Source organism: Antedon mediterranea, chromosome 6 (genome assembly GCF_964355755.1).
Source record: "Antedon mediterranea chromosome 6, ecAntMedi1.1, whole genome shotgun sequence".
Lineage (NCBI taxonomy): Eukaryota > Metazoa > Echinodermata > Crinoidea > Comatulida > Antedonidae > Antedon > Antedon mediterranea.
Window position 1 is genome coordinate 8,350,050 of NC_092675.1, and position 16,848 is coordinate 8,366,897.

Here is a 16,848-nt window from a genome sequence, read left to right on the forward strand (position 1 = left end):
AAGGAATTGATGAATTTTATGATGTTAGAGTATGCTAATTAATTAAATATAGCATGATTGAACATAATATGTTTATTAAATAATGTTTATAATAATATTATATTTGTTATATTATAGTTGATGGATCAAGACCGTATCTTATGACACTTTCATCAGAGGACAGTACAAACTACATCAATGCATCTTTTCTACATGTACGTGAGAAAGTAACATATTAAGTTGTGTAGACTTTTCACTTCAGAGAAGTTTTTTTACAAAAACCTGGCAAATTTCTAGATTTTAATATATATAGTCTAAACACTTAGAGGAATGGCGAGAGTATCTGCTGTCGGAGGAGGCACTATGATGCTTTATGATAATACAGTAATATGAAATTGTGAAATATTATTGTATAAAGAACCATAAATGCCATCTAACATACTATATGTTATGATGATTGAAAATGTTCATCTGGTTTGTAGGTATAAGTATATTGGAAATATTCTTTTTTTTTTCAAACCAATAATTAGTAAAACTAACCTTGACAGTTTCGCTGTCCTGATCGGACAGCTTCTTCAGAAATAATGACGATCTATCATCAAACAGACTGACCTCTAGAGGGCCTATTCTGTTTAATGACAGAGTCATACACGCTACACGCTACACCTAAGATACACAAAGAAGGTAAAAAAGACCTATTGTGGACTATACAGGATCCATAGCATATGAAACCGCTAAAGCCATTGCTGATATTCTCTCCCCTTTAGTAGGAAGCACACAACATCACATCAACAACTCAAAACATTTAGCTCAAGAATTTACGGAAGTCATGATAGAGGAGGATGAAATTTTCAACTCTCATGATGTTGTTTCTCTGTTTACCAACATTCCAATAAAAGATTCCCTGACCGTCATAACATCTCGACTACAAGAGGATAATGACCTTAAAAACAGAACACTATTGGACATAGATGACATCATGGAGTTATTAAAGTTCGTCCTAACTACCACCTATTTTACATTCCGAGGGATTATTTACCAACAAAGATTTGGGGCAGCCATGGGGAGCCCAGTCTCTCCCATTGTAGCGAACCTGTATTTAGAATTTCTAGAACAGAAAGCTATAGCGTCAGCACCCTTAGAATGTAAACCTCGGTTATGGAAACGCTACGTGGATGACGTTCTTGAAATTGTCAAACAAGACCAAGTTGAAAATCTCACGACATCTCAATTCATCTGACCCAGCTGGCACCATAAAGTTCACCTACGAGAAAGAATATGAAAACAAGATTCCTTTCCTCGATTCTCTCATCATTAGAAAACCAGATGGATATGTCAAACTTTTAGTATATAGAAAACCGACACATACGGACCAGTACTTACATTTTGATTCCCATCATCCTGTACATCAAAAACTGGGAATAATTAGAACACTATTTGACCGTATGAATTCTATTGTCACTATGGATGCAGATCGTAATACAGAAGAGGCCAATATAACATCAGCCCTTTCTAGATGTGGCTATCCTAAGTGGTCATTCAACCAAGTAAAGAAAAAAATGAAAGAAAATAAAAAAGTAACATCCAAGAAGAAAGAAAACACCATGGAAAGTAAAGGATTGGTTGTTGTCCCTTATGTAGCAGGACTTTCGGAGCGAGTTAGTAAAGTGTTTAAGGAGTTTGGCATCCACAGCTATGAAACCCCACACTTCATTACGCCAACTACTTGTCCACCCAAAAGACCAAGTTGACAAATTGAAAGTGGCTAATTGCGTCTACAAAATCTCATGTGCTAATTGTGATCACACCTACATTTGAGAAACGAGTCGCTGTTTTGACACAAGGTTAAAAGAACATAGAAAAGAAACAGAAAAGATAACCCAACAGAGAAAGAACTTCACTCGTCAATCACACCGAGAATCAAAAAATGAACTGAGCAAATCAGCTATAGCAGATCATGCCGTCAAGTTAAATCACATAATAGACTGGACACAACCTAAAATCATCGACAGGGAACCAGATACAAACAACCGACGCATCAGAGAAGCTATCTGGATCCGCCGACGAGGAAACCAAATCATCAACAGAGATGAGGGCACCCACCAACTCAGTCACGTGTATGACCCTGTCATTAAACAGAATAGGCCCTCTACAGGTCAGTCTGTTTGGTGATAGATCGTCATTATTTCTGAAGAAGCTGTCCGATCAGGACAGCGAAACTGTCAAGATTAGTTTTACTAATTATTGGTTTGAAAAAAAAAAAGAATATTTCCAATATATATATGTTATGATGTTTGTTTATTTTACAGGGTTATCGTGGCAAGGATATGTATATATCAACACAAATGCCATTGCCAAATACAATAGCTGACTTCTTGTGTATGGTTTATGATTACAAATCAAAACTGATTGTAATGCTTAATGATGATCCAAGCACTGACCAGGTAATGAATCGGCAAATTCTTTACTTTAAGTATATATATTTTTAATTATTTTATTTATTCAACTTATCACTAAGATGTAAATTAGTGAAGGATGGGACCAACCGGTGGTATACACCTCTAAAACAGTCCAGTCCCAATTGCACAGTGGCTGTGTGTGTGAACTAGTACACTGGTACTCCCCTGCTTGTCTTGAAAGACAAGAAGACTCGTACTCCCACCAGAACCATAGAGTGAGTGAGCCTCGAACCCTTGCAGATGTTATGGTTACGTAATTATGGTTCCACTGTCTTAAACGCTCGGTCACTCACTTGTTTAATATGTATCTATAATAATATTTATATCTTTGCTTATTTTACAAATGAATTTAAATGTATATATTTATTATCACTTGCACTGATGAAGGGCTATTGTTACCCGAAAGCTCTGCTAACTTTTCTGGCAGTTTTACTTTATCAGTTTGATTTAGATTTTTTTGGTATCTCGATTGAGATCCAGCCACTGATACCCACAGCATTGTCATTTTTTCAGTATTTTGCCTTTGGATTTATATATATTTATTATAAATATATCTCAAGTCATAAAAGATAGTGCATTTCTGCACAGCAGAACATACATTTTAATATTTGTACTCAAACATTTTTATTACATTTGTTTCTTTATAGACATATGGCAAATATTGGCCAGAATCTGGATCTGAACAACATGGACCAATGATAATTGAACATGTTTCAACAGAAAACTCAAAGGCAGCCATCTGTAGAACATTCCAGTTAAAAAATACTTCAAGATCGGTATGTGAAGTACATGCAAGTGCAATAGATGATAAATACATATCAATAATAAATACATTATATTAATCATTATTTATATAATGATAAGATAAGATAAGATAATTCTGTATTGTCATTTACCACAAACATAGGCGAACTTGACGTTTAGATTCCTGATGCTTAAAACTGGTGTGAAGTGCCCAAATATGGTAGTTATATGATGTCATCATGTCCTTGGGTACATCACATTTTTTGTCACATAAAGTTTGATAGCGTTGACAGAGCTTAACAACACAACTACTGATACCTGTAGACATTTCCCAGTTCATAATATACCTTTATTATAGTAATGTATAATTATCCCTGTATATAAAGATGTGAATTCAAGATTTAAATACATGTTCAACTGAATATAATCTAAGAAATATATAAATTCTATTTTTAGAAAGAGAAACCACGTGAAATCAAACAATACCAGTACCTTGGCTGGCCAAGTTCAAGCAAGATCCCATCATCTGCAGAGTCTGTACTTGAGTTTCTAAAACTTTTGGACAGGGAAGATATTCCCAGTGATGCTCCCATCACAGTTCATTGCAAGTAAGTACATTCACAGTGACATTAGTTTTGTCAATTAATGACAACTTTAATCTATGGTTCAGTGCTTACTGATACACCCATTTCTTTCCACATATAATAAATAATAATAAATAACATTTATAAAGCGCAAGAGACAAAGGTTTCAAAGCGCTGTGTTTTCCAAGATCTGGCATTGTATGTCCAGTGTCACAAGCAAATTCTACAATACAGGTATCACATGTGGCACCTGTGATATGGTAAGGTTTAGGCCTTTGCCACATGTGATACATATGTATCACTGTCACAGCATATGCCTATGATACTGTAAACATTATAGAATGTATATATGAATGAATCTACATAAATTATTATTTTTTTACTAGAAATGGAATGGAAAGATGTGGTGTATTCTGTACCATTCACAGTGTTCTCCAACAACTGCAACATGAACAAATTGTTGATGTTTTCCACACGATTAGAAAATTCAGACGGAGCAAACCAAATATGGTGTCACCAGTGGTAAGAAAAATTTATAAACAGTGTATCCTTGTCATTTGATTGGTTGATTTTAAATCATGTGGTCTTAATTATTTTCTTCCATTTTAATGGGTAAATGCACAAATCAATCAATGTTTTTTTTTAAAGATTATTGTGCGATAGACATGATTAATGTGCGACAGAAAGTGGGTTTTTTTTGTCTTGTGTGAGTTCATCTCACGTTTATTTAAATTCTCAGTGATGAATATATTATATACATATAAGTACATTTGTGACAGAAAGTGTTGTTAACAAACATGTAGAGCCGCCTGTAACTGCTTTCTTCAGAGGTCAAAAGCTGACCTCCACTTTATTGCATGTCTTCAACATCAGATCCATGGAAGAAACAGGTTAATTGAATATTAATAGGTTTACTTTGTCTTATAAAACAAATAATGAATAATATCGTTGAATAATAGAACAGTCAACTCGTGGAAATATTCTACCCAATTTCATTTTGTTTAAATTCATAAATGTTTGTACATTTTATATATGTAAAGTTTAATAATTTATTTTTTCCAATAACCATATCTATTTTTTTTTCTTGTAGAGCCAGTATGAGTTTTGCTTCAATACTGTTCGCTGTTATTTGGATGCTTTTGAGATTTATTCAAATTACAAATAAGTCATCATGTTCTCCAAAATATTGTATACAGCAATGTAAGCACACAAGAAAGTAAAAATAACAACTTTCGTAATGACAGTGAATGAATGTGAAGGATTTTTTCTTCTGATTCAGAAAATCATGATTTTGTTTTATTATTGTCCGCTCGCTATACCTATCACTTATCGCGGCTGTATTAAGGATTCCTTAATATTTATATTGGCAGTAACGCTATGCACTTAATATTGATTTATTTATCGTGGCAATGTATGTCTTGGTCAGTCTGTTGTTTTTCCCAGCCTATTACTTTAGCATAGGCTTAACCCATCATAATTTGAAATAAGAGTGCAACAAATTTGCTATGTAACTATTCTATTCTCACAATTAAGTTGTTTACAGAGCATTTCTTACAGTTGTTATGCAGGGGGATAACTGTGTCTGCCACAAAGTAGTATATAAATAATTTTTAAGACAAGTTTTCTGGACAAATTTATATTTTTCTCATTTTTAGTATATTACGAGTATATAATTATATTTTTTAAATACCGCAAACATATCTTTCTATGCAAGTCAGCTTATGCAATAAACTAGAATTTATACTTTTTTCATAAATATATAAAATATATTTTTAGTAAGTTTTTAATGTAAATTTTGAATAGACTTTTTACCATGTTTTATATAATAGTACTAGAAATCAAAAAGTTTGTATTTTTATAATTGTGCTTATTATACATATTTATAACATTTTAAATATATTTAGTATTAAAATGTCAGTGTGTACTTAGTAGTGAAATCCAAAATCGAATAAAGCCTGTTCCTTACTAAATCACTACATATGTAAATACATATTTTAATGTGTATTTATATATGTAGTGTTATTCCATACTATGCCGGGTACACTAAAACATCATAGCATAACATCTGTACCCTGAAAATAATAATAATATCCTGGATTTATATAGCGCCTAATGTTGTGAAACCTCTAAGCGCTGAACATTATTACCCCAGTCATTTTTTTGGATCAAACACTCCCATAATGCAGCTAGTAATCAGCGCAAAGTTGTGTCTTGATCTAACCGAGTACCCATTTATACACCTGGGTGGAGAGAGGCAAATGTAAGTAAAGTATATTGCCTACGGATACAGGTAATGCAGCAAATGTAAGATTCGAACCTCGATCTCACGATCAGTAGTCCAACGTCCAACACACTGCGTCACACGCCAAACATTACCTCCGCCAAGGATGTTATTGTTATATTTATATTATTATTTATGATTTCTTATTATTTATGATTTCTTATTATTTATAATTATTTTAAATGTCTTTCATGTGGTTTATGTTTGTTTTCATGTTTTTTATACTAAGCCTGGTACCAAGATAACATAGCATACTGCATATTATCTCTACCATCTGGTACCAAGATAACATAGCATACTGCATATTATCTCTACCATCTGGTACCAAGATAACATAGCATACTGCATATTATCTCTACCATCTGGTACCAAGATAACATAGCATACTGCATATTATCTCTACCATCTGGTACCAAGATAACATAGCATACTGCATATTATCTCTACCATCTGGTACCAAGATAACATAGCATACTGCATATTATCTCTACCATGAAAATACAGTGAATTGACAATTCATTAATATTTCTTATTTATGTTTTCTTATTATTTATAATTAATTGAAAGGTCTTTTGGCCTGTGATAATTTATACTGGTAATTTTGTTATTATGTAAATGGTAGCAGATATGCTACAGTATGTGTTCAGTGATGTACATTTAAAATATTTGATTTATTTTGAGCCGTTATCAATTACAGTAAATGTAGCTTTGTACCCAACTTTGTTTGGAGCTTTAGTAACTAAAACAATTAAATAATATTCACAATTGGCAGATTAAGATATATTATATGTATATAGATTATGACACATAATCTGCACAACTCAGCACTATAAGCATTGGCATCAGTTCATAGGATAGCATACATCAACATTTTTGCGATCATATTTAAGGTACGTGCATGTTTTTGAAAATGAAATGTCATTGTCATTAAAATTATAAAAATTACGAATAAAATTCTAGTTTTGATTGGATCTGTTTTATATAACAATTCAATATTTTCAAATTGTATGTTTTTTTGAATTCTGACACGCAATAAACCACTGTCTACACCATTACTATATATAATACAGAAAATCCAAATTTATTTACAATTATACAGTATAACTTTGCCTATTGAAGATATTAGTAATTAAGGTACGTAATGGCATAGTGCCCTTTTATTATATTGTTAATGTACACTATTTTTCTGATAAAGGCTTTGATACAACTATCATTTTATATCTTTGGCTTGCTTTAATCATAGTTCATCACTACAAACATATTACTGTTTTAAAAGAGGGAACACAACGTTCTATTCAATTCATAGGTTTTATCATTTTCCTGATACGATTTTAGTTACTAATACTAACAGTTACATTTTTTACACAGTCAACATTTTCTTTTCCTGATCAAAATATTATATAATATATACAGTTTATATTTACACTTATGAACCATTATTAAAAATAAAAATGTATATTACTGAAGTGATGTGTATAAAACTTTTATCAATGCTGCACTATCATCACTATCAAGCAAGTGGGGCTATAACCAGGTATTTGGGACGTTTGCCTTCAGGATTTACTTCAAAAGTTAATTTAAAACAATTTAATGTTACACTGACTTCTTTCCGAAAAGATCTTTAATTTTCTATGAACATTTTATTAATAAAATAATGTACCATATAAAGGCTTTGGTTGTCTATAAAAAAAATATTTTAATTTAATTCTGAATTATGTAACACTTATTTCTCTTAGCATGGAAAGTTGCCTCCGACAGTGTAAGGTTTTAAACTTTAGAAAACGGTTTCTTCTTCAACTCTATCGGACCAACGTTCGGACGTGCCGCAATGATGTACAATGCTTGTTCGTTTAAATACTCCTCCCATGATACGGTACTGTGGTATATATAATAATAGCAAATGATTAAACATGATAAAAAAAAGTTAAATATGAGATATGTATTATGTTCTCATAATCGTATTTTAGCAAGAAGAAACTGATAAATGTGGCTGAGATAGTATTTTTATTCAAGAAGAGAATCAAGGGAAAAATGTTATTGTATAGCCTTATATAAATAAAACATTTATGTACAGAAATTTATGACACTCGGCATCACACGCATTTTATACATTTTTGTTTCATTTGACCTAAAATTAAAAGTAAAGAAAAAATGTAAATATCATACATGACAAAATACATACCCCGAATCGTCCTCGTCAGCACTCATCAACATACGGGTATTTGATGAAACGTGTCTGGATAAATCTATGCTATTTGTCATTGAAACAGCGCTACTGATGCGACTTCTGAGTAAATGAATATAGAAAATATTGTTATTTTAAATATTTGCACCTGTAGCCTACTCGTGATCACTCAAGTGTAAATATTTAAATATTAGTGCACTTGTAATACGCATGGCAACGTTCCCCAAACCTTTCTGAGTACATACTACAACACACCAGAAAATAATGTAAGTTTTATCAGCCTGACGTAAATGTGCCTTAGAGATGGTAGAACAACAAAAAAAATTGGAATTATACAGCACATTTTACAATACTTTATTTGCATGGATATTGTTTATCTTTGATTGTAGTTATAAAGGAATCTTACTTTTGCCTTGGTACCATAGTTTCAGGGTCTGAAATGAAGTTTGAATACCATCTTTTGTAAGCTCTCTTAGCTTCGTAATCCGTGATGCTTCCATCACCGTCTGTATCAAAGGCTCTGAATGTCTCTCTTGCTCGCTGAATCTCTTTCGGTGCCAACAGATTCACCAAATGCAACTAATGTAAAGTACAAATAGGAACATTTATTTATGTGGAGAGTCAGCATAAGAGGTTCGAGACGACTGCAGTGATATGACATCATCATGTCAATATAATATGACATCACATTTTTTTTCACATAAAGTTTGATAGTGTAGACAGAGCTTTAGAACCGAATTCAACCAATGGTATTGCAATGCAGTTAGGTTAAGCCTAACACTCTACCATCAAGTCATAAGATTTTCAGCACCATTAAAGTCGATATATTGCTGACTAGATTTGGTTACAAAGTTTCTTTCAATAGATATTTCAATAGATAGTTTTAAGATTTACGGTAATTTAAAGTTCAAATACCTTTGGTAGTGAAGCTAAATGCCTGACAGATTCGTGATTCAAAAATTCCCACCAAGTCAAAGAGCCAGTCATGTCAGTATCGATGGCGCGAAATAACACCAGCTCGTCATCCTCCTCATCGGCTGTCATTTCACGTCCCTCATTCTCCTTGATCAAATTCCGTTTATATTTCAAGAATTCTTCAACTGAAATTTCCGCATCTGTGGAATAAAAATAAAGTTGACATTTTCTACTTCTAGCTTGAATATCAACTGCTTATCTTTTTTGTTGCCTCCATTTTCGTAGTCGAAATTCTTTCCCTGTGGGGCCTTTTATAATTCTGCATCTCTCTCTCTCCTCCTCTCTCTCTCTCTCCTGGTCTATTTGTTCGTTAGATTCATACGCTCGGTAGTAATTGTTGAGCTTATTTGTACACACGTATTACTAGCGTCTAAGATAACCCGAACACATTTTCCTTAATATTGTAGTCATCGAACTTTAGAAACAAACATTTCGATGGAAAAAATTATCGAACTCCCAATTCTCAGTACACCCTAACTCTACTCGGTCTGTTAAAAGTTATCTTTAAATAAAATATTATTATATTATTAATTAAATATTATTAGGCCTATATTAATTTATTATAGGCAAACTATCGAATCGATCCGAGTAAGCGAATGGTGGAACTTCTGTACGAAAAATAATCTAGCGTCCCGAATTATAAAGTTTCAAATAGTGTTGTTTGTTCATCACAATCAAGATTTTTGAACTGGTGACAACCCCCGTTGAACAATCACTATTGATTCTGTATTGTCACTGTAAGACTTTGTTTAGACAGTTTTTGTTGCTTTGCTTCTAATCTTAAAATAGGTATATAGATGAGGAAATCTGTGAGAATGAGAAAAAGTCGTCCCAACCGAGACTCGAACTCGGACCGGCTGCTTGATATGCAGATGTCCTAACCACTATTAGACCACTGGGGCTTTCATGGTATTGTTCGAACTCGATTGGATAGCGACTCTTTAACATTCTCGGCGTGGTACGGCGGAACAGCACTAGTCCTCAGTTGTACGCACGCGCACCAGAGATCAAATTGATACACCCTCATCTTACAGTATTTTTATTCCCGAGGCGGGATCTCCGAAGAGATACTTTTTATATATATAAACAAATCAGGCAAAGAACATTAATTCTAAACCGCCCGGTGATATACTCCAATCGAGTTCGAACAATACCATGAAAGCCCCAGTGGTCTAATGGTTAGGACATCTGCATATCAAGCAGGCGGTCCGAGTTCGAGTCTCGGTTGGGGCGACTTTTTCTCATTCTCACAGATTTCCTCATCTTTATCGTTTCAAATTAATTTATTAAATTTCAGTATATCACCGGGCGGTTTAGAATTAATGTTCTTTGCCTGATTTGTTTATATATATATATATATATATATATATTTATATATATAATCTAAAATCCAATGTTTAACCACTAATGTCTATAAATAGAAATTTTAAATGAACGCATGTCTGGTATGGTAAGTAAATCACCGGAATCTTAAATTATTACTTTTACTCTTCGCATGCCATCTGATGTGCAAACAATCTTTAATGTGTATTATTAACTGAAAACATTTGCGCACGACATCAAAGTGACATAGAAAATATGATTTAACTATTAAAAATTGCTCGTTGTGTAGAAAAGGAAATTCTTGCAATTTCCCCTGGAAATTATAGTAAGGTTTTAGCATTCTACATCAAATTATTAGTTGGTGTATTTGTGTATAATTAATTTTATTTATAACAACATTTATTGATTTTCATTTCCACGCAATACAATTGAGGTCAGAAATATATAATCATAAGATATACTGCACAGATGTTCCAAACTGTTTTACCATTATCATAATTACCATTATCAGTTATTTGTTTAACTTTGCATTTTTTGTTAAAGAAAATAATCTCGAAGAAGTGCATTCACCGAATTTACGTTATTATATCATTAATATTGTCGTTACTATATTATCATCATCATTTCGCCACTGTTGTCGTTATCGCCATCGATGTGTTATCATCGCCTTCATCATCATCATCATCATCATCATCATCATTATCATATTACGCCATTGTCAATGTCACCCATTGTCATCATCATCGTCGCCGTCATCATCATCGTCGCCGTCATCATCTTTGTCTTCATCGTCATCATCTTCTCGGTGTGTGTACACATCTGACTCATGTGCACTTTAAAACCTAGTAAATCTTTCGAGACGAGTAGGGGTTACTAGCCACTGTCACATACAGACACCATTGATTGTCAACATGTACGCTGTTTAGGGCCACCCTCTATAAATAAGGTTAAATATAAAAGATAAAAAATCTTCGTCGTTGTTCTCGTTCGTCACGACTCGAGTATAATGACTAAAGTCAATGTAATTGGTGCCATTGAAATGTTTCAGGTATAATAGCATGAGAGCAGTTTATGTAAAGATTTGGTCACGGATTAGATATATTTGAACCGTAAGCTAAGTGGCGGATCCACGATTTTAAAATTGACCTAAAATGGCAAAATTAAGTACTGGACGTAACCTAACATACTTTTGCATTGCATTGCAATTTCCGAAATATCTAAATATATACTGATAAATAAAGATTAATGGAATTAATAATAATGAATTAATAATACCTGAGTCTACGTCACATTTTTCAAATGAATCCATCAACTCGAACATATCCTCTTCATCTAATAGATTGTTTAAGCTCTCCTAAGTAAATAAGTTAAGAAAAATAAGCAAATATAATAAATAACAACAGAGTAAACAACACATTTTGTATGCCATGTCAAGTTAAACTTGGAAACCGGAAAATTCTAGATAGTATACTGTATTTAATAATTTCACATGAGAATGTAATGGAAGAAAATCAGTCGCCAAAAAAGAACAAGATATGAATAATATATTTGTTTCTTTAACCTATATATGATATTATTATGTTATTTTAATTGTTAGTAGGACTAATTCCATGTAATATAATGTGATGATATGATAATGGACAAATTTAGATAAACAGTACCACGAATTCCTGCATCGTACAGTCACATGTGATATTCTGTATTAAAAATTGTGCATTTGAAAGTTTAACAAAATTGTCATTTTATTATACATCACTACAATGCGGGTGTACATCCACGGTTTCGTTTTGAGCACTCATTAGAATCTGTTCACGGACGCATATTCCATACATTTTACTTGCGGCAAAATGAGTTTTAATATGAGTAGATTTAAATAAAAGTTACATTATAGAGACGCAATTCGATAACAATAACCATGTGTGAGTAGTGCCGTAATAAGTAATTTATGAGTGTTGATATAAAATATGAAGTTTTTAATAAAGAGTTTAATGACATCACTTTCATGAGGACAAATACAAATAAGTAAATATTATTCTATGATAAAAATATTAACATATATGATAGCAATGACCTACTACCACAAAACGATGTTGAATCACCAACACGAGTTGATCTGTTGTCAAATACATTTAAGTGTTGTCAATTTCAACAATATTTTTAGAAAGTATAGTTAATTAATGCCATTCAATACATTTACATTAAGGCCTGTAGAAGATAACATTTCGATTGCGCGTAAATTCACAGATGAAGAACAGAAACAGACCAAAGCGATTATAAACACAAATAACTTGATTTAAGGCAAGACTGTGAGAAAACGGAGTCACATTTTCTTCTAACCCCCTTTTCTCTATCAGAAAATATTCATTGAATTTGCTTTTACTTACGCAATCGTGACACGACCATCCTATATTCATGTTTGCTCGTTTAAACTGTTGCAATGATGCACTGTCCTGTATGTGTCCAGAGCGTCGTAAACATGGTGCATGGAACACTTTGGTACATATTCGGCAAGGGAACAGCTCTCCTCCAGAAAATTTATTGCACACAGAGCAATTTCTGTCGTTTCTTACCTACAACATTAAAAGATAACAAAGTTGGTACTTTATTGAATGATTAGTGCACATTAAATTTTACATATTTTCAGTTGGGTCTTTTTGGTGGTGAAATTGGGAATTGAAAGTAGGGCTACCTCTGGGGTTTTGGTCGTGTTTGATATAATGTTAAATATCGACGCGTTCTTGTTTTACTTCCAACGTGGTACGAGGATGGGATATACCACAACTCATGGATGTATATATATATTTTAATTATTATTAATTTAATACTATTTCATCGGTTCTCTTTTTATTATACTTCTTATTAGGGCTATGCTTCAAGGAATTATTTTCCCCACACATCATTATTAGATCATGTTGAGTTAATTATCAGCAATTAAAAACTGTGTGCAAAAGGACACACTTTTCAATATATTACTATATTATTATATACTATATTATTATGTATATATTATTATTACATTTGTATTATACCTAAATCTACTAAATCTAGACAAAAAGTGAAAGTTCAGTATTTTGCATTTTGTCAAATAATAATTTAAACAATAAAATATTATTTTTATTTTCATTTTATTTTTTCAATTAACATTTTTGGGAATAAAGATATGATATATGTTGAAGATTATCTTCCACAATAGCAGTTAGGCCATAATAGTATTTAGGAACAGTAAAGTACCGTATGTCTTGATAAAATAATTTCAGTCATTTATCAGCCACCTTCAAAGTTTATAGTGTTAAAAGGTGAGCTCTCGAGCCACTTTGATAATAGTGGCTTTGCAACCAAACATGTATTAACGAGTTAATTTGAAATTTGGAACGCTTTTCTCAAGACATCTTTCCAACATGACTCTGAAAGTTTAATAGGTTGACCTGGTTCATGTATAGTTTAATGTTACCCTAGAACATTGATACTATTTTTGTCGATAATTTTTTTTTTAATCGTCTGATATCCTGTCATTGCGATTTTCTGTTTTTTGCAGCTGCTAGTAAATGTCATATTGGAGTAATACGATATGAATATCAATTGATTAAAATATATAATTTGTCATGCCACTTGGCTGAAGGTTTCACCCAAGGAGGCAGGCAACTGAAAATGAAAGAAGTAGTCTAGTAGCCTAGTGTATGATGGTTTAAATATACATTAAAAAATATCTATTAAACCAAACAACTAGAGTTATAGGCCTTTCCGATTCAAAATCTTTAACAAATATTGGACCTTACTGCATATTGTATGGTTACATATACTATAACATATATTTATCTTCTCGTTATGATAAAAGTAGTATTGCCGTAGCCTGTAAAGCGATTCTTTATATAATATGAAATAACATGGAAAGATCATTTCTTCAACAACAACAAATTTGTAACGATCTATAATGTTGTACAAAATAAAAATCCATGTAAATATATATATATATATATATATATGTAGGCCTACTTTAATATGGATATTATCAGTGGAAAATTTATAACCAAATGAACGTGATCAAGCCTACCTTTTATTTTAAGATTGCTTATTAAATTTGAGTTGACAGACCACTGCATATGGAGTTAATAATTAACACTTTAATCATCAAGTATTTTAAGCCTTAGGTTATTAGGTAAGGTTGTCTCGTAGTTTTATTGTGACGGTACTAATCCATCTTTTGCACGATCAATGAATGATGTTGCACAATGGTTTGGACTAGAAGTCGTAATAGCAGAACAATAGTAATTAATAGACAAGGTATTGTGATAATACAGGTTCCCTTGATTTCTGCATCCATAGTTACAGTGACCAATGTCAATGTATTGATTATACCCTATATCAATAACAGCTCCTTTCAGTAATGTCTATTTTCTAAAATACTACACACATTTGTTTGCCTAATTTTTATTTGACAAAACTACAAAATATTTAGAGAATAATAAAGTTAGCATTACTGTTGTTTTCCTTGTTGTTTCCCCTCTTCGGAGAGTGGAGATATATAATTAATTAACCATTATTCATTATTCTTTTTATTCATACTTAAAGAAAAATAATATTTGATTTGACTTCGATCAACAAAGACCGTTGAGGGACCTTTACAGTCGGCTGTAGGCCTACAACCCCTCCCAGTTCGATGTCAGTTTAGTGCACTTAATCCCCAGAGACGCATGTATGCCTAGCTACCAATGGCCTAATCACTATTCAATTTGAAGGAAATTTACAGTCGGCTGTAGGCCTACAACCCCTCCCAGTTTAGTGCACTTAATCCCCAGACGCATGTATGCCTAGCTACCATGGCTAATAACTATTCAATTTCAAATTTAGTAAGAGAAACAATGCAAACACATTACATTTATACGAGAATTTTCCGGCACCAGTGCATTATAATTCAAACCAAACAATTTACACATAACAAACGATGACGTTTAAACAAATATATAAAACCAAACTTATTGCGGAAGTATAGATAACGAGTCTCTATAAACGCCTACGTAGGCATGATGTCATAAGACATATTCTGAGAGAAAATAATACATTTAAAATCTAAACTACCGAATTACTTAGGCCTAATATTTGGAAAATTACTTTCTTTAGAGAGAGGTAATACATCGTGATGTCATAAGACATAAACTGAGAGAAAATAATACATTTAAAATCTACTACGGAATTACTAGGCCAAATATTTGGAAAATTAATTATTATAGAGGGGTATTATAAGAAAATTCTCCACATGATATTTTTTAAAGAATTTATACCACCCGTCAGCGTAATTCAATCATATAGCAACGAAATGTTAATATTATTTTTTGCTAATATCTCTTACCTTTCCATATTTCCAACCACCCGGCGGTTCGTAGGGGATAGAAAACTCCAACTGTTCATGTTCACCAGTCTTTGAAGCAAGTTCTGGAAGTTCAGAAGAATTATAAATAGGTTTATCATTAGAACTAATTTTCCGTCTCTCCACCGTTTTATGTCCACCGAGAGAAGAACTGATCATGGTTAATTCCGTAGAAGGAATTTCATCAGGATTCGGTGATTGTCCATCTCTTAACGCTGCCCAAGCATTACTCGTGTCTCTGTAGACAATCGTTCTGGAAGAACCAGATTTGTTAGATACCAAGCTAGCAGTAGATTTTCCAAGGTAGATTGTATTTCCATTTACGCTATCTTTAATGTCATGAACAACAATATCGTTTTCAATTTCATTTTTTAATAGTGTACTATTTTCAATTAATTCATTTGTAGGTCCTTGTACATTAATAGTCGGTTGCGTCTCCTGCTGACGTGTTGACGTCTTTTTAAATGCAGCAACAGTAAAAGCTGCTCTGCGAAAGGTTTGTACGGCTTTCTGTTGATTTGTTTGCTTTTTTTGTTTTCCAAGTGTAACTCCCATGATGGCAAAAATATTTCATTTCAACTCAACATTATAAACACACTATTAGTAAATGGAACTTGAGACAAGTGCCAATGACACCTGTTTGACTGGAACCAAAATTGTCCTCAAACAATTATTTCGTGTTTTCTTAACTTCTTAAAGTGTGACATCGAAACAACCAGTTCATTATGTTGTTATCCGTTGTGATCTTCGTTAATTATTAATTTCCGAAACAAAGTTAAAATAGATTCAATACAGTGCTGTTACAAACAAACAGTTTGACAGTTAGAGTAGAGAATGACCAATGATCTGGTCAATTATATGCCTAAAAAGCAATACAATTAAGCATCGGACTTTGTTCCCTGATCGTCCAATCACACAATCCAAATGGAAATCAGCTACTCAGAGTAGATTAT

The 16,848-nt window shown here is 32.6% G+C and overlaps 2 protein-coding genes across 2 annotated transcripts in view; one reads left to right on the plus strand and one right to left on the minus strand.

The window, feature by feature from the left end:
* LOC140051976 (receptor-type tyrosine-protein phosphatase mu-like) overlaps positions 1-7,175 on the plus strand; it is a 50,573-nt gene extending 43,398 nt beyond the window's left edge. The window contains exons 29-34 of the mRNA XM_072097337.1: positions 118-194; positions 2,289-2,423; positions 3,086-3,214; positions 3,639-3,790; positions 4,153-4,288; positions 4,857-7,175. Of these exons, the coding sequence (XP_071953438.1) occupies positions 118-194; positions 2,289-2,423; positions 3,086-3,214; positions 3,639-3,790; positions 4,153-4,288; positions 4,857-4,931 (704 nt within the window). The 3' untranslated portion in view covers positions 4,932-7,175. The remainder of the gene's footprint in view (positions 1-117; positions 195-2,288; positions 2,424-3,085; positions 3,215-3,638; positions 3,791-4,152; positions 4,289-4,856) is intronic.
* Positions 7,176-7,618: 443 nt separating this feature from the next.
* Positions 7,619-16,450, minus strand: LOC140051979 (PHD finger protein 24-like). The gene is made up of 7 exons (XM_072097341.1): positions 15,878-16,450; positions 12,915-13,100; positions 11,806-11,884; positions 9,148-9,347; positions 8,639-8,811; positions 8,230-8,334; positions 7,619-7,923 (listed from the first exon to the last, which is right to left on the minus strand). The coding sequence occupies exons 1-7, from the start codon at positions 16,448-16,450 to the stop codon at positions 7,815-7,817; spliced, it is 1,425 nt and encodes a 474-aa protein (XP_071953442.1). The 3' UTR covers positions 7,619-7,814.
* Between the last annotated feature and the right edge of the window lie 398 nt (positions 16,451-16,848).